This window comes from Scyliorhinus canicula, chromosome 9 (assembly GCF_902713615.1).
Source record: "Scyliorhinus canicula chromosome 9, sScyCan1.1, whole genome shotgun sequence".
Classification (NCBI taxonomy): domain Eukaryota; kingdom Metazoa; phylum Chordata; class Chondrichthyes; order Carcharhiniformes; family Scyliorhinidae; genus Scyliorhinus; species Scyliorhinus canicula.
This window is the reverse complement of record NC_052154.1, coordinates 112,214,030-112,236,735: the sequence shown is the minus strand read 5'-3', so window position 1 is coordinate 112,236,735 and position 22,706 is coordinate 112,214,030. Positions and strand designations below refer to the sequence as shown.

At 48.9% G+C, this 22,706-nt stretch overlaps 1 protein-coding gene across 1 annotated transcript in view; it reads right to left on the bottom strand.

The window, feature by feature from the left end:
* f2 (coagulation factor II (thrombin)) overlaps window positions 1-22,706 on the bottom strand; it is a 128,178-nt gene that overhangs the window by 64,095 nt on the left and 41,377 nt on the right. The window contains exons 3-7 of the mRNA XM_038807411.1: window positions 16,294-16,318; window positions 9,586-9,645; window positions 5,588-5,693; window positions 1,848-1,984; window positions 569-862 (exon numbers count right to left, since the gene is read on the bottom strand). Of these exons, the coding sequence (XP_038663339.1) occupies window positions 569-862; window positions 1,848-1,984; window positions 5,588-5,693; window positions 9,586-9,645; window positions 16,294-16,318 (622 nt within the window). The remainder of the gene's footprint in view (window positions 1-568; window positions 863-1,847; window positions 1,985-5,587; window positions 5,694-9,585; window positions 9,646-16,293; window positions 16,319-22,706) is intronic.

Genomic DNA, 22,706 nt, shown 5'->3' with positions numbered 1-22,706 from the left:
GGTCCTTATTCTTCAACTAGCAATATTCATGATTTCAAAAGTTCAGATTGCAGCATTCCCTATGCCATTGCTGCAATAACACTGCCATCAAATCCTGTTGTGGTTCATAGAACAGAAACATTCAGAGAAACCCTACTGTGCAGAAGAAGGCCATTCGACCCATTGATTTCACACTGACTTTCCAAAAGACCACCCCATCCAGGTCCACTACCCACCCTAACCTTCACACTTTGGACAGGAAGGACCAATTTAGCATGGCTAATTCACCTAACCTGCACATCTTTGGACTGTGGGAGGAAACCGGACACCCGGAGGAAACCCACAGACACGGGGAGAACGTGCAGACTCCGCACAGACAGTGACCCAGCGGGGAATCGACAGTTACCCGAGGCCAGAATCGAACCCGGGTCCCTGGCGCTGTGAGGCCACTGTGCTAACCACTGTGCCACCCTTGATGCCGCCCTAGGTACTTGCTGTTTTTCCACAAATGCAATATGCACATTACCAAACATTGAAAGGACTTGTGTGACAACGGGAAACTGAAAAGCAGCACTTTCTGATAGCTTACCACAGTAGTTGAGATCACAGTAATCCACTTCCAATTCAGGGTCAGTGGTGAAGCACCAAGCTCCATCTTCATCATCATCTGGATTCCTGCAGTAGTTCCCGTCGAGACTTGCCGATATAATTTCATCTGCGGTGAAATTGTGCCTGTGTGGATGTTGCAAGCTCCAAGCCTGGCAATGCTTTCCAGTTAGAGTTACATTCAGAGTTCCTCTGTAACCTATTCCCTGATTTGGAATGCAAGGAACTTGTGAGTCTGATTTGGGGGGTTTTGTCGGTAATGGTGGCAATTCTTCACCTATAGGAGCAAAAACATATCTGTAAATTCTGGCTGGGCATCTCTTAATTTTCACATGAGAAATGGTCCATCATTTTGAGTCATATCTGTTGTGGTACTGTGCACAGATCCTCTAAGCTAAGAGTTGTATTTACCCAACTAGCTGGTGCCTGAACATCTTCAGTTGACCACATCAGTGTTCCAGTCCGAAAGGTGAACCGGAGCTTGCAGAGAATGGGGGAAAATGCTGATGATGTCTCCTTGAATCTATAGCATCCTTCGTCATGGAATAATGCAGTCCTGGGAGATCCTGGCTCTACCCTACGTTACCTGATCTGAGCCAGCCAGGATGGTGCAGCGTCTCTTGGATAAGGGAAGGCGAAGGTGGAGAAAGTAATCAAAGGTCACTGCACCTGATAGCACTCCAGTAGCCTTTCAGCTTGTGCAGTGTGGATGGTTGTTTGAGCAGGGGATTTGGGTTTGGTTGTGACATCCTCGCCCCACCCCCACTCCTTCCATCACCCCCATAGTGATTTAGGAGCTCACCTGCTCGGAATAAGAACTGCCACTTGGTCAAGTTACAGGATAGCTGCTGCTTGCCAGAGAGAGAAAAGCGTTCACGTTAAAATGGGCAAGAGTAAAAAATTGAATAGAATTTTCAAGTTAAAGACATGGGCTGAAATGTCCAGCCGTTTCTGTCAGCGGGATCTTCTCGAACAAGCAGAAATGCCAATGGTCACAGTAGAATGTCTGTGCAGGGCAAGTGTCATAGCCTGGGGTTAAGCAGCAAGGTCTGCTCTGTAGAAAATGCTTTGTGCCTCCTCCATCTATGTTCATCTCCCATCTAACTCCCTTGAATCCCTGCAATTTGAGTCACTGCCACTCTCACAGCACTGAAATGGCCCAAACGATCTGAGACAATATACAGAACATTCGCAGGAAATCTAGCCATTAAACAACTGGTGCTTGAATCTGGGAGGACAATAAGCAGCAAAATGAGACGCACCGCAACGGGGAATGTAACACGCTTCTCTTTCGACTCTTGGGTCTTTAGTGTAACACCAGGGTCCCATTTGACTGTCGCTTGGATTTCGGCAGTAGTTATTAATAAGGTCAGATTGGTTGTGTGTTTCTGGATTGTATCTGAATGCATAAACATAAAGGACCAATTAGTAATCAGGCAAAAACAAACCTCATTCAGTATAAAAATAGAAAATGCTGGAAGTATTCAACAGGTCCAGCAGTACCTGTAGAGAGTAAGACAGAGTTAATGGGCTGAATTTTACCACCTCCCTCGGGACAGGCAGGGAAGGGGTGGGAATGGGCTGTAAAAAAGTGAGAGAAGGTGGGGATGTGGGTGTCAACTGCCCATGGTCGTCCCTCTGCCATGCTATCTTGTCTCTGGCAGAGATGGTGGTGGACAGTCCCAACCCATTGGCCATTTGACTCATTTAGGTGGCTTGTTAAGGGCTTCCCATCATCGCTGGCACTGGCATCAGGAGCCGGCATGTGGCGACGAGGGGATTTTCACAGTAACTTCTTTGCAGTGTTAATGTAAGCCTACTTGTGACAATAAAGATTATTTCACCAGCAGCAGGCAGGCCTTCAACCAAAAGGCCACTAAGTTAACCCTATGGCCTCCCAGGGGTTCTGAGTGGTGCTGGTGATTGTCCTCGTATGTAGGCACTCTTTTGGCAATGGCGGTTTTCTGGTTAGGTGGCGCATTCTTTTCTGCCAGGTGCAGTCCCAGCAGTGGTCACTGATGCCCGGTGGCACTGCTGAGCTGCCAACCCTCTGATTGGCCAGCAGATCCTGGGCATGGGCAGTCATCATTATTAGGGATGGCAATGCCAGGGGCAGCCAATTAGCCAACTGCCCCTGTCAAGATGAGGCCCTGTGTCCCGCAGATCACCAAACGGTGTCACTACAGAACTCTAGTTGAGAACAAATCAATATTTTATACAGGCTTATCATAGCTTCTTTGCTTTTGTACTCAATGCCACATTCACCACTACTCTCTGTTTCCTATCACACAGTCATTTTGTATCTATGCTGCTACAATCCCTTTTATTCCATCGGCTCTAATTTCACTGACTAGACTACGGCACTTTATCAAATGCCTTTTAGAAGTCTATTTATACCACATCAACTGTATTACCCTCATCAAGTCTCTGTTAACTTATCAAAAAATCTCAAAAAATAAATTAAACAAGATTCCCTTCAAAAGTCAATGCTGGCTTTCCTTAGTTAATCCACATTTGCACACGTGACTGTTAATTTTATCTCAAATTATAATTCCCAGCACCGAAGATGCACTTTTATTCACCATTAGTAATTTATTTTGCCCTATGTTAAAGGGAGGAGTGGTTTTTATTCAAAGATTGATTATAACTTTCATTGTTTTCCTTGGAGCAGAGGAGACTGAGGCTGAACATGATTGAGATGTATAAAATGATGAGGGGCCTAGATAGAGTGACAGGAACAGACTCTTCCCCTTGGTGGCGGGGTCAATGACCAGGGGGCACAGATATCAGGTAAGGGGCAGGACGATTAGAGGGGATGTGAGGAAAAACATTTTTAATTGGGATCCCAGGGCATGCAAGGCTTTGGGCCAAGTGCTGGAAAATGGGATTAGAATGGTTAGGTGGTTGTTTTTGACTGGCACAGATATAGAACATAGAACATAGAACAGTACAGCACAGAACAGGCCCTTCGGCCCTCGATGTTGTGCCGAGCCATGATCACCCTACTTAAACCCACGTAACCCGTATACCCGTAACCCAACAATCCCCCCATTAACCTTACACTACGGGCAATTTAGCATGATATGATGGGCTGAAGGGCCTTTTCTGTGCTGGATTACTTTACGACTCTATAACAATCATAGATAACATAGAACATACAGTGCAGAAGGAGGCCATTTGGCCCATTGAGTCTGCACCGACCCACTTAAGCCCTCTCTTCCACCCCATCCCCCAAACCCAATAACTCCTCCTAAACGTTTTGGACACTAAGGGCAATTTATCATGGCCAATCCACCTAACCTGCACGTCTTTGGACTGTGGGGGGAAACCGGAGCACCTGGTGGAAATCCACGTGACACGGGGAGAATGTGCAGACTCTGCACAGGCAGTGACCCAAGCGGGAATCGAACCTGGGACCCTGGCACTGTGATGCCACAATGCTAACCACTATGCTACCGTGCTGCTCATGTTTAAAATATAGTCACAGTGAAAAATTTACCATAGGCAACCAATCGATAGCTCTTTCTGAACCTCTTTAATTGTCAGGATGTGTGTTTCTGGTGATTTATTTATTGTCCATTCTTAGTTGGATTGGATTGGATTTGTTTATTGTCACGTGTACCGAGGTACAGTGAAAAGTATTTTTCTGCAAGCAGCTCAACAGATCATTCAGTACATGGAAGAAAAAGGAATTAAACAAAATTCAAGAAAATACATGAGAATACATAATATGGCAACACAAGATATACAATGTAACTACATAAGCATTGGCATCGGATGAAGCATACAGGGTGTAGTGTTAATGCAGTTAGTCAATAAGAGGGTCATTTAGGAGTCTGGTGATAGTGGGGAAGAAGCTGTTTTTGAGTCGGTTCGTACGTGTTCTCAGACTTTTGTATCTCCTGCCCGATGGAAGAAGTTGGAAAAGTGAGTAAGCCGGGTGGGAGGGATCCTTGATTATGCCCTGAGAAAGTGGTGGAGAGTCCTCTTCTTGGGCGGCATTCTCCCCTACCCGGCGTGACGGAGGGTCCCGGTGTAGGGGAGTGGCGCCAACCACTTAGGGGTCGGGCTTCCCCAAAGATGGGGAATTCTCCCCACCTTTGGGGACCAGCCCCGAGTTGGAGCGGTTGCCACCAGAAGACCGGCGCAAAAAACCGGGGCCCCCGGCAGCGGGGCTGGCCGAAAGGCTTTCGCCGGTCCGCACATGCGCCGGCAGTGACGTCAGCGGCAGCTGGCCGCTGACGTCACTGCCGGCGCATGCGCGATGTGGGGTTCTCTTCCGCGTCCGCCATGGTGGAGGCCGTGGCGTACGCGGAAGAATCTAGTGCAGCCAGGGCACTGACCCGGACTCTGAGGGGGGGGGGCCCCGATCGCGGGCCAGGCCTCCGTGGGGGCACCCCCCGGGGTTCGATCACCCCCCCTCCCCCCCAGGACCCCGGGGGCCTGCTCGCGCCGCTGAGCCCTCCGTTCCAGAGGTGGTTTAAACCTCGGCGGCGGGAGAGGCCTCCCAGCGGCGGGACTTCGGCCCATCCGGGACGGAGAATCGCCGCAGGGGCCTCTCCGATCGGAGTGGCAAGATTCCTGCGCCCGCCACTTCCCGGGTGGCAGAGAATCTCTGCCACGGCGGGGGAGGGATTTTAGGCGGCCCCAGGCGATTCTCCCACCCTGCTGGGGGTCGGAGAATTTCGCCCCTTGAACTGCTGCAGTTGTAAAGGTTTAATATAACTAACAGATTCACTAAGCCACAGAGCAGTTAAAAGTCAATCCTGTTGGCATGGGACTGGAGTTACATATAGGGCATCATATTTCCTTCTCTATTTGACCAATTGAGTTTTGATGACAATCCAATAGCTTCATGGACACTTTTACTGATATCTACTCTTTATGTTCACAGATTTTGTCAATTGTGTATTCAAATTCTCCAACAGCATGGAACTTGATAGAATGGAATTACAAAGAACTTTTATTGCTGAACGACTTGAGAGCCGCCTCAATCACTTACTCTGCTCTGTGTGGATAGTTACTTGACCAGTGCTGACAAAGCCTCCCAGACACTGTTATTGAAGTGTTGCCTGCATAACTGGAGCCAATATCTTGATAGCAGTGTCCTAAATCAGAAACAAAGAATTTGAATCGCATCACATCTTTATTTCTTACCAATGGAGCCGATAGGAATTTTAACATTTGACTGCTGTCCTGGTGACAAGAGGTTAGGAGTTCAACTTAGGGGTGATGAGGGGGGTGCGAGTGGGGGGGGGGGGGGGGGGGCGGGTGTGGAGTGGTGGGAATCAGGGCTCCTCCTGATCCATATTAACTTCACTGCGCATTCGTGGAATTCGCATCAGGGCTTTTCACTTTAAGGTCATGAGGTTAAACTCCAATTTAGGTCCTATAACCTATAACCTATTGCTAATTGTATAACTACTAATTATGGGTGTCAAGCTGGGATCTGATCCCAGAGCTGATCCCTCTCTTGTCTTTGCTCTCCAGTAAGGGAAGCCAAAAAAGGTTTCATCAGGAATTGTTTTTTGCAGGATCCATAGAGGAAGAAAGGGCCATTATTAAACATATTGCTATGTATTAGAGTTATTGATTATTGATGTTTCAATAACTGTTTGCAGGATCCATAGAGGAAGAAAGGGCCATTATTAAACATATTGCTCTGTATTAGAGTTATTGATTATTGATGTTTCAATAACTGTTTGCAGGATCCATAGAGGAAGAAAGGGCCATTATTAAACATATTGCTCTGTATTAGAGTTATTGATTATTGATGTTTCAATAACTGTTTGCAGGATCCATAGAGGAAGAAAGGGCCATTATTAAACATATTGCTCTGTATTAGAGTTATTGATTATTGATGTTTCAATAACTGTTTGCAGGATCCATAGAGGAAGAAAGGGCCATTATTAAACATATTGCTATGTATTAGAGTTATTGATTATTGATGTTTCAATAACTGTTTGCAGGATCCATAGAGGAAGAAAGGGCCATTATTAAACATATTGCTATGTATTAGAGTTATTGATTATTGATGTTTCAATAACTGTTTGCAGGATCCATAGAGGAAGAAAGGGCCATTATTAAACATATTGCTATGTATTAGAGTTATTGATTATTGATGTTTCAATAACTGTTTGCAGGATCCATAGGGGAAGAAAGGGCCATTATTAAACATATTGCTATGTATTAGAGTTATTGATTATTGATGTTTCAATAACTGTTTGCAGGATCCATAGAGGAAGAAAGGGCCATTATTAAACATATTGCTATGTATTAGAGTTATTGATTATTGATGTTTCAATAACTGTTTGCAGGATCCATAGAGGAAGAAAGGGCCATTATTAAACATATTGCTCTGTATTAGAGTTATTGATTATTGATGTTTCAATAACTGTTTGCAGGATCCATAGAGGAAGAAAGGGCCATTATTAAACATATTGCTCTGTATTAGAGTTATTGATTATTGATGTTTCAATAACTGTTTGCAGGATCCATAGAGGAAGAAAGGGCCATTATTAAACATATTGCTCTGTATTAGAGTTATTGATTATTGATGTTTCAATAACTGTTTGCAGGATCCATAGAGGAAGAAAGGGCCATTATTAAACATATTGCTATGTATTAGAGTTATTGATTATTGATGTTTCAATAACTGTTTGCAGGATCCATAGAGGAAGAAAGGGCCATTATTAAACATATTGCTATGTATTAGAGTTATTGATTATTGATGTTTCAATAACTGTTTGCAGGATCCATAGAGGAAGAAAGGGCCATTATTAAACATATTGCTATGTATTAGAGTTATTGATTATTGATTATTGATGTTTCAATAACTGTTTGCAGTGACAAGGTTGAAGTTGACAACACAAAAAAAAACAGAAAATGCTAGAAACTCTCAAGAGTTGATGAATAATTGTTTGAACTGCGGGAAGGAGTACAGTCCCCACGGATTGGTACAAAGACTACAACTTTTCTTGATATACATCAATGACCTAGAGTTGTGCATGAGCAGCACAATTTTAAGGTTAGCAGATGACACAGAACGTAAAAGTATCATGAACTATGAGGAGGGCTGTGATAGACTTCAAGAGGATAGAGACAGGATGGGGGAATAGGGTGCATGCAACAGACAGACCTGGGAGAGACCTGCACAAATCTTTGAAAGTGGCACAACTGATTGAGAAAGTGAAATGAAGCATTTGGGAGGCGCAGAGGACAAGAGCAAGTAAGTTATGTGGAAGTGTCATAAAACTTTGATTTGACCTCATCTGGAGTATTCCACCCAATCCTTGGCACCGTATTTGAGGAAGGATACTAAAGCTTTCGAGAGGGTGCGTAAAAGATTTATGGGAATGTTTCCAGGAATGAGGAATTTCAGTCATAGTTTGGAGGAGCCAGGGGTTCTCGGGAGAAGAGATGGTTCAAAGGACATTCAACAAGTGTTGAATGTCATGAGGGGTCAAGACAGAATACATCAAGAGATGCTGCTCCCATTGACAGAAGAGTTGAGAACCTGAGGACACCAGTTTAAGGTTGTTAAGCGCCGATGGTAACTCTATAGAAAGCAGGGGTTGGATTCTCCCCCGGCGGGATGCTCCGTTTTTCCGGCAGCCTGGAGGTTTCCCGATGGCATGCGCCTGCCCCACAATGGGAAACCCCATTGACCAGCCGGCGTAACGGAGCATCCTGCCGGCAGGGTGACATAGAAATGTGGTGCGGCGGGGTGGAGAATCCAACCCCAGGTCTTGATATCTTTGACTCCAAGTTTACTGTATTCAGCAGTCACTTCTTCAACACATCCCATTGTCACATGTATCCCTTTATATTTGGTGCAGTCTATGAAAGAGTAAGTCCAGTCTATTAAGCAATTAAAAGCCCAATTCCAATTTAAGTCCTAGCGAACATTAACTCTTTCCTAACAAAGGTGATTGGGCGACATGATAAACACTTCTTTTATGAATCAAGTGGGTTGGATCTGGAATGCACTGCCTGAGAGTGTATTAGAGGCAGATTCAATCGTGGCTTTTAAAAGGGATTTGGATAAACATCTATGGAGGAAATAAAGTGCTGGGCAACAGAAAGGGCAGAGGCATGGCACCAGCAGAGTTGCTCTTGCGGAGAGCTAACCCGAATATAATTGGCTGAATAGTCCCTTTCTGCATTGTAATCATTCAGTGATTCCATATGAAAATGAAAAATGAAAATCGCTTATTGTCACGAGTAGGCTTCAAATGAAGTTACTGTGAAAAGCCCCTAGTCGCCACATTCCGGCGCCTGTTCGGGGAGGCTGTTACGGGAATCGAACCGTGCTGCTGGCTTGCCTTGGTCTGCTTTCAAAGCCAGCGATTAGCCCTGTGAGTGAATGTAGCTCTGCCAGTATCTGCAGAGTGAGAAACAGAATTAACATTTAGGAAAGTGCTCTTTCATCAGAACTGAAAGATAGAACATAGAACATACAGTGCAGAAGGAGGCCTTTCGTATTGTGGATGAGTAACTTACTGCAAAGTCCTGTCCCCTCCCCTAGTTTTGGATTTGATAAAACTCTGCTCATCTCGAAAATGTTTAAGTTCTTGTGAATTGTCATCAACTTGAAACTTTAGCTCTGTTTCTCTCTTCATTTGGGCTCCTGAATGTTTCTCGTGGTTTCCGCTTTTAATTTCAGAATTCCAATACCCACAGTATTCTGCTTTTGTATAAAGTATGTTTGTTTGCATAGTTGTAAAATAGATGTGATCAATACATCCCAACAGAAGTTGGTATTGAAGTGTCTCCAAATGTTTGAATTAGGAGGGTGAATGTTGATGACAGGAAAATTATAAACTTCCTGTGGCTATTCATTTCTATTGAGGCAGATTGGCATCTAATGATAACATACAGTGTAGTTAATGATAAACATTGTGTTGACAAATAGCACTTGGCCATGCGCTAAACGCAGTTAAATGAGTGAGAAGGCTACTTTCACAGACTAGAGCAGAATTAAATACTCTCGATACTTACCATCCAGACAATCTTTCAGGTATCCTGGAGGGGAACTGCCCGCTCTATCACCGACGCAAACTGAAAACAAAGAATACAACAATATTAAACAAAATTATTTGATGTGTCGGTGTGATTAGCAGAGGAGGGGGAGAATAGAAAAGATGAGTATCACTCAGGCCAAGTTCAGAATCCCAAGAGAATGTGAGTTCATGTTCCATCATAGAAATTGTGAAGTTAAATTAAAATAAAGCAATTTGGAAGTACAGAGCTTGCGTATTGCTGGGAAAAGTGACATGCTGTCAAAGTTTTCCATCTTGCACTCATCAGGGTAGATTTGCAAGAATACCAATTCTAGAGGCAACAACAATTTATACTGCATGAGAAGAGAGTGCTGATTGGTTAGAAAGTAGACTGTGATTGGTAGAGGCGTCGTCATGGAGAATGCACAAGGGATCAGTCAACCGCAAAATCTTTGTTTAAATTCAGACCAGGAAGGTCGACTCTGATTGGACAAGGCATTGCCATGGGGAATGAACCAAGGAATGAACCACACCAATATGGTTGACCCTGAAGCTACCGATCAAACGATTCAGTTATAATAAACTGAGAAAGTAGAACAAGGAACACCCAACCTAACACCTCCATCACACAGACTTTAGAGGTTCAAGATGAACCACAACCAGTTTTTCAGGGTAGCTGGAGATGGGCAATAAACACTAGTTCTGCCAGTGATATCCACTTCCCAACATTGCATAAAAAAACATTGGGTAGGATTCTCTGTCCAATGACGCCGGAATTGCGAAGCATGATCAGGCGAAGAATCACGTGTCAGCCGAAAACCAAGACTGACACCAGGCACGCAACAGAATGCCATGCTCTGGTAACGTGACAATGGTATTAATGCATTCTACGCTGCACACAGAGTAAATATCAATTGACCCATCCAGTATTCTCCGGGTCTTCCGCGATGCTCTGCCTCTACCAGGAGGAATTACTGACGGCGAGGTTAACTTGTGGTGTTTAAAATTGGGAAGCAGATGCTGTGCCTGCTGAGGGAGAGAGCAGAGGTAGGGCATGTTCCCAAAGGCGCATGGGCTGCCGATCGTGCCACAGATTATGGAACATGTCTGCCAGGGCCGGGGGGGAGTAGCAGGGGTGATCAGGGGATAGGCCATATGGTTGGGGTGTCCCCCTGGGACCAGGGTGTCCAGGCACGGGTCGCCATCGCCATGGCCATCAAGGCAGCCATCTTGCCACACACCCCACTGACCAGCCACCGTGCACCATGGTTGTGCAGAGAGACACCACTTGTATGGGTGCGCCCAACCACCTACAACCGGGCACAACCCTGCATGCGGGGCATCAAATGGCCCACCCAAGGGGGATGCCCACAGTAGCTCCTACAGGAGGGCGTCGGACGGGGACGCAGAGCGTACCGCTGGCATGGGTATGCCAGCCACCAATATCCCATCTCGGCAGGCAGGGACTAGTGCTGGGGCCAGAGGCCTCCGTGGTGCCGGGCACTGATGGGGCCAGGGGTGTGGTGCTGAGGGCAGAGTGCCAGGGGTGGGTGTGGGGATAAGAGAGGAGGATGGGGGGAGGGGGACATGTGGGGGTGGAGACTGAAGTGCAGGCTGGGGACAACGTGGACCCCATTGGACCTGGTTGGGCATGGGGGGGTAACATGTCTGCCTTTCACCCACTGCAGATAATACATTTTGGTATCCAACCAGGAATGGTTGCCTTCTGCCTTGACGCCGCAGCCCTGGTGGAAGCACTGAGGCTGTACAAGCAGCAGCTGCTCAGGGAGGGCCCTGCAGCAGTAGAACTTGCCCCAGAAGAACAGGAGCTAGCCAATGAGGATGGAGAGCCGGCCGCCCCACAGGCCGAGGAGGAGTTGGGAAGGAGACGCCGCATTAGGCTTCGTGCGTACCAGCAGCACCTGCTCTACGAGGACCTGTCGGGTGTGATGTATTGTCGAAGACCCCGGCTGAGCAGGAACACCTGGAACCGAGGGGGTATGGGGGAGGACACCCACCCCCAGTGGCCATCAAGGTGACGGCCACCTGAACTTCTTCACCACAGGTTCCTTCCAGACGCCGAGTGGCAACCAGTCTGTGATCTCGCAGACCTTGGTGCACAGGTGCATCGGTGCTGTGATGGAGGCCCTGTATGCCCGGTCAGCACAATATATCAGCTTCAATGTGGATCAAGCCCACCAGGTTGCTCAGTCAGCGGAGTTCGCTCCCTCCGCTAGGATGCCCCAGGTCCCGGGGTACCGTGATTCATGCCGCTGGCCAGTGGGGCTTCGCGAGGGCTGGGGGCACTGGTGGGGGAGTGGTCAGGGATGGCCAGGGGGTGGCCTGTGGGGTCGCTGATGGCGGGGCGCATGCGCAGCCAGGGACCTGGCCATTCTCTGGCTGTTTTCGGCATGGGAGTTTCACCCGGCTCCACTGTTCGCCCCTCACCAGTCCCGGAATCGGTGAGGGTTCAGCACCCATTTTGGCATCGTAAAACGCCCGCGTATTCTCTGTTTCAGCCGGCACTTAGCTGCTGAAACGGAGAATCCAGCCCTTAGTCTCAGAAATGGAGAAGCCCACCCAAGAGATTTGTCCTCGAACTCACCATGCTTAGTCTTCAATTGCCTTTGAAGTTTTGAGGGATTTAAAATTTCATTTGCCAGGACTTGCCTGCATAAACAACACATGGGCTTTGTATCCTGATTTGCACTGGCACAATTAATAAAGCCGTACCTGAAAAATAATTATCTTTACACAGCTTTGTTCCTGATTTCAGCTTGTCCTTAATGGGCTGTTCATCAGAGGTATGGAGCTCACACCAATGCTACTTTGTCCTGCTGTGGATTCTCCTGTGCAGCTCTCTCCAGCAGATTTAGTTCTGAGATCCTGGCTTGTTTGGCCCTCTGGCCCCCTCTTCTTTATTACAACACAATCTATTTTAAATTCTGCAGTCTTGTTGCTTACTTGCTTCTAACAAAATGGAGGAATCTCACTTCAGCCCAGGGCACGTGATGTCAATGTACAGGGTGTGTGACCTGCTCACTGCCGCTGTTCCAAGCAGGAAGACTCCATCAATTTAAAAAAACAAATCTGCTCCTGGGTCAGCGCGTTGACATCAGGAGGACGTAGTCTGACCCGCTGGGCTCCGGGCCTGTGCACTGCTGAGGGGGCATGCATGCGCGGGATGGCCAGCATTCTGAAAGCTGGTGTCACAGCCATTGGCCCTACTTTCTGGGATGGGATGACCATGACGCATGGCCCCTGAGTTTGAAAATGACTGCGTTACAGCAATGCCCATGCTGCGATCAGGGCCACAGTCGAGCAGAGCATAGACGGCCTAAAGATACGGTTCAGTTGCCTGGATCACTCTAGAGGGGCCCTCCAGTATAGCGCTAGGAGAGTCTCCCACATCATGATGGCCTGCTGCATTCTCCACAACATAATGCTGCAGAGGGGCAATGAGCTGGAGGAGGGGGATGAACAGCAACGAGGAGGATACAGAGGTGGGCCTGGATGGGCAGGTCATGAGACCCGGGCAGGCCACATGAGGTCACACAATGTATGTGCCAGGCCGGCAAGCACGGGATGCTCCAATCCACTCCAGTTCCCCCCCCCCCCCCACACCCCCGCTAGCTGACCACCCCCTCCCATGACCATCCTCCCTCACCAACCTGCAACCCCCTCCATGATTTCCTACCTGCCTCATTAGGTGCAAACCCTGTTCTGCCGCCGCCCTGGGGGGGGTGGCTGGGGGGTTTCTGAGTCGCTGTGGTGTTCCGGCACCTCTTCTGCGGGGGTCACCAGCAAGGGCCTCATCACCTCCTCCTCCCGTGGGGTGTCCGATGGCACCCGGTTACTCCTTGGGACAGGGGAGCGAGCTCCGGGGGGGGGTCTCCCGTCACCTGGCCCGCTCCCATCTCACCCAGGGTCGCAATGGTCGAGGCCTTGGAGCACAGGGGCTGTGCCAAGTCCTTCTGTGACTGGCTCAGATCAGCCAGCACCCGGGCAATGGTGTTGATGCACTCAGCCATGACCCGCTATGATAGGGCAAAGCTTTGGAGTGCCGCTGCAATGTCCAGGTGGCCCTAATACATAACTGCCTGTGATAGGGCAGCCTTGTCCTGTGCCTAGGCCACCACCTGAACAATGTCCCAGGCCTTCGATCTTGACCCATGGCCGATACCTTTGCTCCCAAGGCCTCCACGATAGACGCCACCATTCCGGTGTTGGCCTGGGTGTCACGCATGGTTGACACCACTTCCTGTCCCTACAGGTGATGGAAATCCTTCAACTGTACCTGTAGGTGCTGCATGGTTGCTGCCAACCCCTCATGTAGTCCCTGGCTCTGTGTCTGCATCTCCAGCATCGATGGTGTCACCGTTAGCAGAAGCCCGAGACCTGTCTGGCCAGCAGCTAGACCCTGGGGTTGGCCCATCCTCCAGCCATCCGTCCCCTCGAGGTTTCCTACCTCTCCCTGATGTATGCCTGCACATGTGTTGGGCACAGTAGATAGTGTCCCGGGAGCCTCTTCACTAAAGTGCCCAATTGAGTTGCGTGTCTCTGGGATGATGGAGGGTGTGGAGAGCGGTGACAGAAAGTCGGTGTCGTCCCCGAACAGGTGCTCTGGGGGAGCCACAGGCTGGCAATGGGGGCTTGCATCACTGTCTGGTCCCGCCTCTCCGCTCGATGTGTCCTGGGGTTGTGGCCGGGGCGGGGGCACAACTAGGGCCCACCTCGTCGCCAGGTAATTATGCAAGACCCAAGAGATGATGCATGGTTGGATCGTGGATGGGGCTGGTGTGGGGGTGATGGGTGTCTGGGGTGGGGAAGTTCAGGGATGGTGTAGAGGTGGTGGGGTGCTGACGTGGGGGTGGTGGGGTGCTTGGGTGAGGGGGGGGCGAGGGTTATGTGGAGTGGTATGTACCATAGGGACAGTGCAACTCAGCGAGAGGTCACGTGGTTCCCCAATGCTGACGTCCGGCTCCGTGATTGTCCGCTCTCTGAGCCTACTGGCCATATCCAGGTCCCCCTCCCGTCTGCTCTCTCTCTCCCTGCGTTATGCGCCGCCTTCTCCTGGGGGCTGGACAGAAAATGCACATGTGAGGCAGTCAGACACAGACAGCACTGAGGGTGGGCAGCTCGTGGCCTGTGTGTGCAGGGCACCCAGCCATGGCAGGTGGTATCGGTGTTGGCATGTGGTGCAGGGTGGGGTGCGAGCAGACTATCGGTGGGTGGGGTTCGGTTTCCCTCTGGGTATATGGAACGGGGTTGGTGCCAGGGGCACTGTGCTAGTTACTCATCCTGGCTGCCCTGAAGAGGTCATGCAGCTTTTTATGGCACTGTTGGCCGGTCCTGGCGGTGGGGCCCATGGTGTTCACGGCCTCTGCCGCCTGCGCCCAGGACCAGTTTATGGCAGCGGGCAGCAGCCTTCCTCCTGCCCTGGGGAACAGGATTCCCCGCCTCACCCCCACGGCATTCTGCAGTGTCTCCACTTACGCAGCCGTGAACCACAGAGCCGCTCTTGCTACCATCTTGTTGGCTGGAATGAGTCTGTTGGGAGTGGAGAGGTTATATGCAGTTGCAGCTTGTCAGCCTCTTTAGTGTCAATCCCAGTCCCAGTGAATGGGACGCCGTTCTGCATTGGGAGTGCACTAGCTCCACGTGGCACCGGTGCTAGCCCATTAGCAGATCCTGAATTGCTGCAGGACCGGCACCACTTTCGCGGTTGTACGAGACCACCAATTCAATCCTGGCATCAGCGCTCGGTCTCTGAAACGGAGAATCCGACCCATTATGTTTCCTGGTCAGAAATCTATAGACTGTCCAAAGACTAAAGCCGGAGGGGAGAATCGCGGGAGGGCCGGGCGAATCGTGACACGCCCCGCGAATCACTGGCACTCCTCGCGATTCTCCCCCCCCCCCCCCCCCCCCCCCCCCCCCGCCCAATATGGCGTGTCGCGTTTTTTGACAGGCCGCTCGGAGAATCGCCGCTCGCCGTTTCTCATGGCGACCGGCGATTTTCCGGCCCGGATGGGCCGAGCGGCCTGCCGAACCCGACCAGTTCACGCTGGCGCCAACCACACCTGGTCGCGGCCGGCGTGAACAGCGCGCGACCGGTGTTTGTGGGGCCTGTGGGGAGCAGAGGGAGGATTGAGCACTACGGGCGTGCTCAGGAGATGTCGGGCCAGCGTCTCTAAAAGACGCACTCTTTTCCCTCCCCCGCCCCGCAAGATCAAGCCGCCATGTCTTGCAGGGCAGCGGACGGGAAGACGGCAACCGCGCATGCGCGGATTGGCACCGGCCAACCTGCGCATGCGCGGCTGATGTCACTTAGGCGCCGCCGGCCGCGTAATTCCCAGCGCGCCGCTTTGACGCAAGCGTCAAGCCCCGGCGCCCGAGATTCACGCGCCGCCGCTCCTAGCCCCCCGGGGAGGGGGGGAGAATAGGGGGCGAGGAGCGGCCTTCGACGCCGGAGTGAAACACTCCGGGTTTCACTCCGGCGTCGGCTGTTTGTCTCCCGATGGGAGAATTCCGCCAATGGAGACACATCGTCAGGAGCCTAACAGCAGTCCAGCTACCTACCATTTAGGTGGAGGGGAGAGGGATGGTGGAGGGAATGGAGAGGATAATCTGTGACACAGAAAGAATAAGTAAAGACAGAAGAAAACAACATGCAAGATGTTTGAAGCCATTAAACATTTCTTACCATCATATGTGTTCCAAAATTGTGACTGAAAAAGAGAAGAAAATTATTAATAGACAGTTCGTTGTAAAAAAAAATGTTTGCGATTTTTTTTTTTTAAAAGTATTATTTTAAGGTTAACTGTATTCTTCTACTTCTTTAGGTTCACTGTCCCTACTCAGTATTCTTTGACTAACAGAGAGAACAGACCCATGGGCCTCTCCCGTTTTACCAGCTTCCATTGCCCCTCACTTTGGCTGAGATGAAGGATTTTCAGGTCAAGGAGGATGATGCATGGATCCAAACCTGCCTGATCGGTGGTGTCTAGATACCATGCCATTGGGCACAATAAACACCTTCAGATGCTCTTTTGCACTTCTGCTTATCAAAGTAACTGCCGATAACCAAATAAAAGCAAAATGCGGCGGATGATGGAAATCTGAAATAAAAACAGAAGTACTCCGCAGGTAGTGCCAGGCCTGCTGAGATTATTCTGTATTTTCTGTTTATATGACGATAAACAAAGTTGTACTTTTACTAAATATTCCAATGAATCAAAGTACTGATCCTGCATGATAAATAGCAATATAGAGTAGCTTTATACAGTAGCACAGTGGTTAGCACTGTTGCCTCACAGCCTCAGGGATCTGGGTTCAATTCCGGCTTCGGGTGACTGTGTGGAGTTTGCACTTTCCTCCATGTCTGCGTGGGTTTGGATGCTCTATCAAAGGGTGTGTGCAGACTGGATGGGTCGAATGGCCTCCTTCTGCAATGTAGGGATTCTATGGTTCTTCTCATAGTCTCTCAATCAGTGAGCTCCTGATCCCATGTCTGCTACCACTGCGTACAGAACTGAAATTTTCAATATGGGCAGGAAGTCACTGAACCTTAAGTCCACCACACTGAGCAGTATTGTCAAGAACCCAGGAATACAACTGCCAGCCAGGGTGCTTGTTCAGAGGGTCAGTGCAGACTCGATGGGCTGAATGGCCTCCTTCTGCACTGTAGGGACTGTATGATATGATTGTATGATATGAGACCACGTCTGACAGCCAGCACACGGGACAGGGTGGCACGGCTGTGCAAGTGCCGGCAACAAGTGACCCGGGGCCCTCCAACGTCAGAGCCCCCAGAGGACGCCCACCAGGGGCATTGAAAGCCATGGAGCGAAGTAAGTTAGCCTATATTGGCTGTCTCTAACCCTGATGTGCATCCTGGGGACAGCACCAGGACCAGTGTGGAGCTACAGGGGCAAAGCACATGGGAGATCACTGAGGGCAGTGAGGGAGGGAGTGTGAGGGGATGGAGGGCAGCACCATTGTGAGGGTGGGGAATTATAAGACATAATAAACACTTTTGTGCACAACTGGTATGATGGCTCCCCCTCCCTGTGCTACTGCCCCACCCTCAGGCCGTGGACATGTCTCTGGAACTGTGTCCCATCCCCTGGGTGTTTGGATGTTGGCTGTCGTATGTGTGGTGTTGCCTCCCACAGTGTCCAGGCATCAAGGTGTGATTGGGATGCTAGGCAATAACTCTCACATACTACATGGCCAGCCCATCCACGGAGATCCACTTGGGTTGTGTGAAGTGCTGACTTGAAATGAAATGAAATGAACATCGCTTATTGTCACGACTAGGCTTCAAATGAAGTTACTGTGAAAAGCCACATTCCAGCGCCTGTTCAGGGAGGCTGTTACGGGAATCGAACCGTGTTGCTGGCCTGCCTTAGTCTGCTTTCAAAGCCAGCGACTTAACCATGATTGCCAATTCCCTATTATCAACAGCCTTCAGTGACACGGCCAAAGGCCTCAGAAGTCGGTGGGAGTTATGGGTGGTCAGTCGGGCAGGTGGGCAGGAATAGGAGATGCCTCCGGAATGGGTAAACACGGGTTGGCATGGTGGTGCTGCGTATGGTTGAACCTATGCACTTCCCCCACCCTCCCATGGCGGCCCGCCCCTGAGGAGGGTCCCTCACCACCAGCCGAGGGACCTGTATCCCCAGCCGAGGGTCCTGTCATATTTATTAGGCTGGCCGATATGAATGATGCACTACAGAACATCTGGTTTAAATAATTTATTATGAACCAACTGCGTGGTAAAGGTAACTGGAATAAATAAAGGACAAACTACTAATACTAACATTATAGAGCCACTGTAAAATACATCTATCCACCAACATGACTCATTCCCAACTCCCCGAGGCACAGAGCCACATGGTAGACTTACACCGCCACACTGCCACCTGCTGGTCGGAGGTTGTATATAATATTACATACAGAATTGCTTTATGCATATCATCACATCCCCTTTCCTTTGGAAGATGTAATTATTTACATTCATGACTTTGTTTTTTTACTAAATAACATGATATGCATAATAAATCCAAAACATTTAAATATATACAGTTCATCACAAATTCAGTCTCTCAGGTTTCCGTCTTAGCCTTGTTGATCTTCTGAGTGGCGGCTGAATTTGCAGTTACTTCATCTTCCATTCCATTCATCTTTCATACTTAGACCATCCATTCCCTTTGGAATCTCCCAGTCTGACTGTGTCATCTGGCTGCAATTGTTGGAGGCTTTTTGTGAATCTGTCGTAAAATCCCTCTTGCCTCATTTTTTGAGAGATCAGTTGCCTCTCTAACGTATGGTTCACTGGTTCTTGAGGACTATAGGGTAAGGCCGGTCTCAGTTGCCTGTTCATCAGCAACAGCTGGCGAAAGCCCATTGATTAGTGGTGCAGAATGATAACTCAGGAGCGTGAGATAAGTGTCACCTCGGTTGTCTAATGCTTTTTTCGGAGCTGTTTAAAGATATGAACGTCCTTCTCAGCCTTACCGTTCGACTGAGGGTACAGGGGACATGAGGTGATGTGTTTGAAATCATACTGCCGTGCAAATTCTGTCCACTCGTAACTGTCGAAACAAGGACCATTGTCACTCATGACTGTGTTCGATATCCCTTGGCACACAAAAATCTCTTTAACATTCTTAATGACACATCTGGCCATGGAATTCAATAGCTGTGCTGTCTTCGGGAAGTTACAAAGTAGTCTATGACCAGAAGTTATTCCTTTCCATTCAAGGGAAAGAGATCCATACCAACCTTCTGCCATGGAGTTGTGGCTCTCTCACCAATCTGCATCGGCTCTTTGCTTTGTTTGCGTTGAAACTTTTGACAGATTTCTCAGTTATCCACCATCACTTCAATATTGTGGTTTATCCCTGGCCAATAAATTGCATCCCTGGCTCAATACTTGCACTTTTCCATCCACAAGTGCCCTTCATGAAGTTTTGTTATGATCATTGACCTTAATGACTGTGGAATCACAATTTGTTGTTTCTGCAGCAAAAATCCATTCACATCACTTAACTCTGCTCATACATTGTAAAAACGTGAGCAGGATCCTTTAGGCCATCCTTTGTGGAGATGTTGGGCGTGATTCTCCATTTCCCGAGCCGATTTTGTAATTGGCGATTGGGCAGAGAATCCATTTTTACGACCAAATTGGGGCGGCGCCTGTTTTACGCAGGTTGCGCATGCTCCGCCCCCTCCAAAACAGCGTCATTGCGTCGCGCTCCGCACACCGTTGGGAAGGCCTCAGGACATCACCTGAAGGTCCTCCCCCGATGGGCCGAGTTCACAAGGGCGTGGGGTACGTATGGTCCCAGCCAGCCGGACATAGCCTCAAAATCGGAGAATCTGGCCCACGGTCTTGCAGAAGAGACAACAAGCAAGAACCTCTGAGTGTGGGGCATGTCTGGAGGATCCGTGGCATTTTACGTGGGAAAAATCGGCAGCACCCCCTCGCCGATCCTCCGACCAGTGAGGGGATAGCAGCCACGCCACGTAAAACGCCCGGCCTCCACAAAATAAACATCCGTACAACATGGCGTCTGCCGTGTGCGGACCCGACCTGCCAGATAGTGCCCCCCTAGACATGCCCTGGCCACACCTCACCAGTCCTCCCCAGCTGTCGCCGAAGCCCCCCCCCCCCCCCCCCCCCCCCCCCCGGCCAGCAGCACTGCTCCCGCCCGCCTGTGGCGGCGTTGGACACAGTCCGCAACCACCACACCAGGTTGCCACATGATTGGGACCACACGTCTCCCGTGCCGTCGTGAACTTGGGCCATCAGGGGGCAGCATCGGGAGGGGGCCTTCAGGTGACATCCTGCGGCCTTTCCAATGGCGTGCGGCGCGCACCACGACGCCGCCATTTCAGAGGGGGCGGAGCATGCGCAACCTGCGTAAAGCAGGCGCCGGCCTCCGATCGGTCGTAAAAATAGAGTCTCTGCCCGATTATGAAATCAGCATCGAGGAACGGAGAATCTCGGCCCATGTCTTTGGTGGTTTCTTATTTAATTTGTTTTGACTCGTCAGATACGGGCAGAGACTCAGTGAACAGGTTTACATGGGCCTGCACGTCCTCATCCAACTGGTGTGTTTTTTCCATACCTACGGCTCTAGATAGTATAGCAGCAACAATGAGATGCTTGCCTGGTGTATAACTCAGCTCAAAGTCATATCGTTGCAACTTCAGGATCATTCGCTGAATCATAGAATCATAGAATTTACAGTGCAGAAGGAGGCCATTCGGACCATTGAGTCTCACCGGCCTTGGAAAGAGCACCCTACTTAAACACCTGCCTCCACCCTCTTCCAGTAACCCCACGTAACCTGCACATCTCTGGACTGTGGGAGGAAACTGGAATACCCGGAGGAAACCTACACAGAAACGGGGAGAAAGTGCAAGCTCCACACAGTCACCTGAGGCTGGAATTCAACCCGGGTCCCTGGAGTTGTGAGGCAGCAGTGCTAACCACTGTGCCACCATGCCGCCTCGAATCCTCAGAGACATCGCGTTCAGATCTTTTTTAATTATAGCGACTAGTGGTCCGTTTCCACTACAAATGTTGGAAGACCATATACATAATCATGGAACGTTGTGAGCCCATTATTCAGCTCGAGGCATTCCTTTTCAATTTGCACATACCTTCAGTCTGTGTCAGACATTGATCTGGATGCGTATGCTACTGGAAGCCAGTTTCCTTCCCGATCTTGTTGGAGTAGGACTGCTCTCAAACCATCCCTTGATGCGTCTGTCGCGATTTTTGTGTGTTTTGCTGGGTCTGGTGCTGTTATCAATGAAACTTACGATGCTTGTCATTCGCGTTTATGGCTGGTGGACCACTGGAATGTTGCGCCTTTCGCTATAGTGTCCCTAAGATGTGCAGTTTTAACCACAAGATTGGGAATGAATTTGCCCACAAAATTTACCATCCTAACATTCTTAATATGTCTTTTTTATCCGTGGGATGCGGCATCTGCAAAATTGCCCTTATTTTATCTTGATCAGGCTGAACACCTTGTGCAGACTGCTTGTCTCCCAGGAAGGGGATGTTGTGTACACCGATTTGATATTTCATCCTGTTCAACTTCAAGCCATTTTTCTTTATGCGTCTGAGGACCCTGAGAAGCCTTTTGTCATGTCTGTCCCGTGTTGATCCCCAAATGATTACGTCATCCACATAAACCCGGACTCCTGGAATCTTTTCAATTATGTGCTCCATGGCACGATAAAAAATCTCTGAAGCAGAAATGGCATCCTTAAGAAGCAATATCTTCCAAAGGGGTGCTGAACAAACATAGCTTTGTACTTCATCAAATTTAAGTTGCCAGAAACCTTCTGATGTGTCTAATTTACTAAAACCTGTTGCTCCTGTCATCTCACATGCTATTTCCTCCCTTTTTGTTTAGGGTAATGTTCTCTTTTAATGTTGGGGTTCAGATCTTTAGGGTCCATACAGATTCGTAGGTCTCCATTCCGCTTCTTGACAAAAACGATAGAGTTTACCCAGTCTGTAGGTTCTTCTATGCACTTAATTACGCCTAAAGTTGTTATCCTCTCTTGCTCAGCCTTCAATTTGTTTCTCAATGCAGCTGGTATGTGTCTCAGTGCATGAATCACTGGCTTTGCGTTGCCCTTTAATTGGGTTTTGTATGTGTTAGGCAAAGTGAAAAAGCCCTGGAAAATCTCAGGAAAATCATTTAGTATGGAGTTTCCTGAAGCATGTGGGCTTGTTGCAGAGCTGTATGCACTGTAAACCCGCTCAACCAGCTTCAGATCCTCACACACTTCTAATCCTATCAGAGATTCGCACAATGGAAAATGTCAACGTGTAAATTCTGATTTTTACATTGACATCGAGCTTGTGTGCTCTTAATACTGATTTAATTTCCATTATAGTCTCTTAACAATACTGTTTTATTTACTACTTGCAGTTTAATTTGTAGCTTTTTGACATTGGACAAATTGATAAGTTTGACTTATCAATCATACCTGTATCAGGTTTGACTGTTATTACTGTATCATTTATCATTAATCGTACTGTCCATTTGTTTTGTTTTTTAAATAAACATTTTATTGAGGTATTTT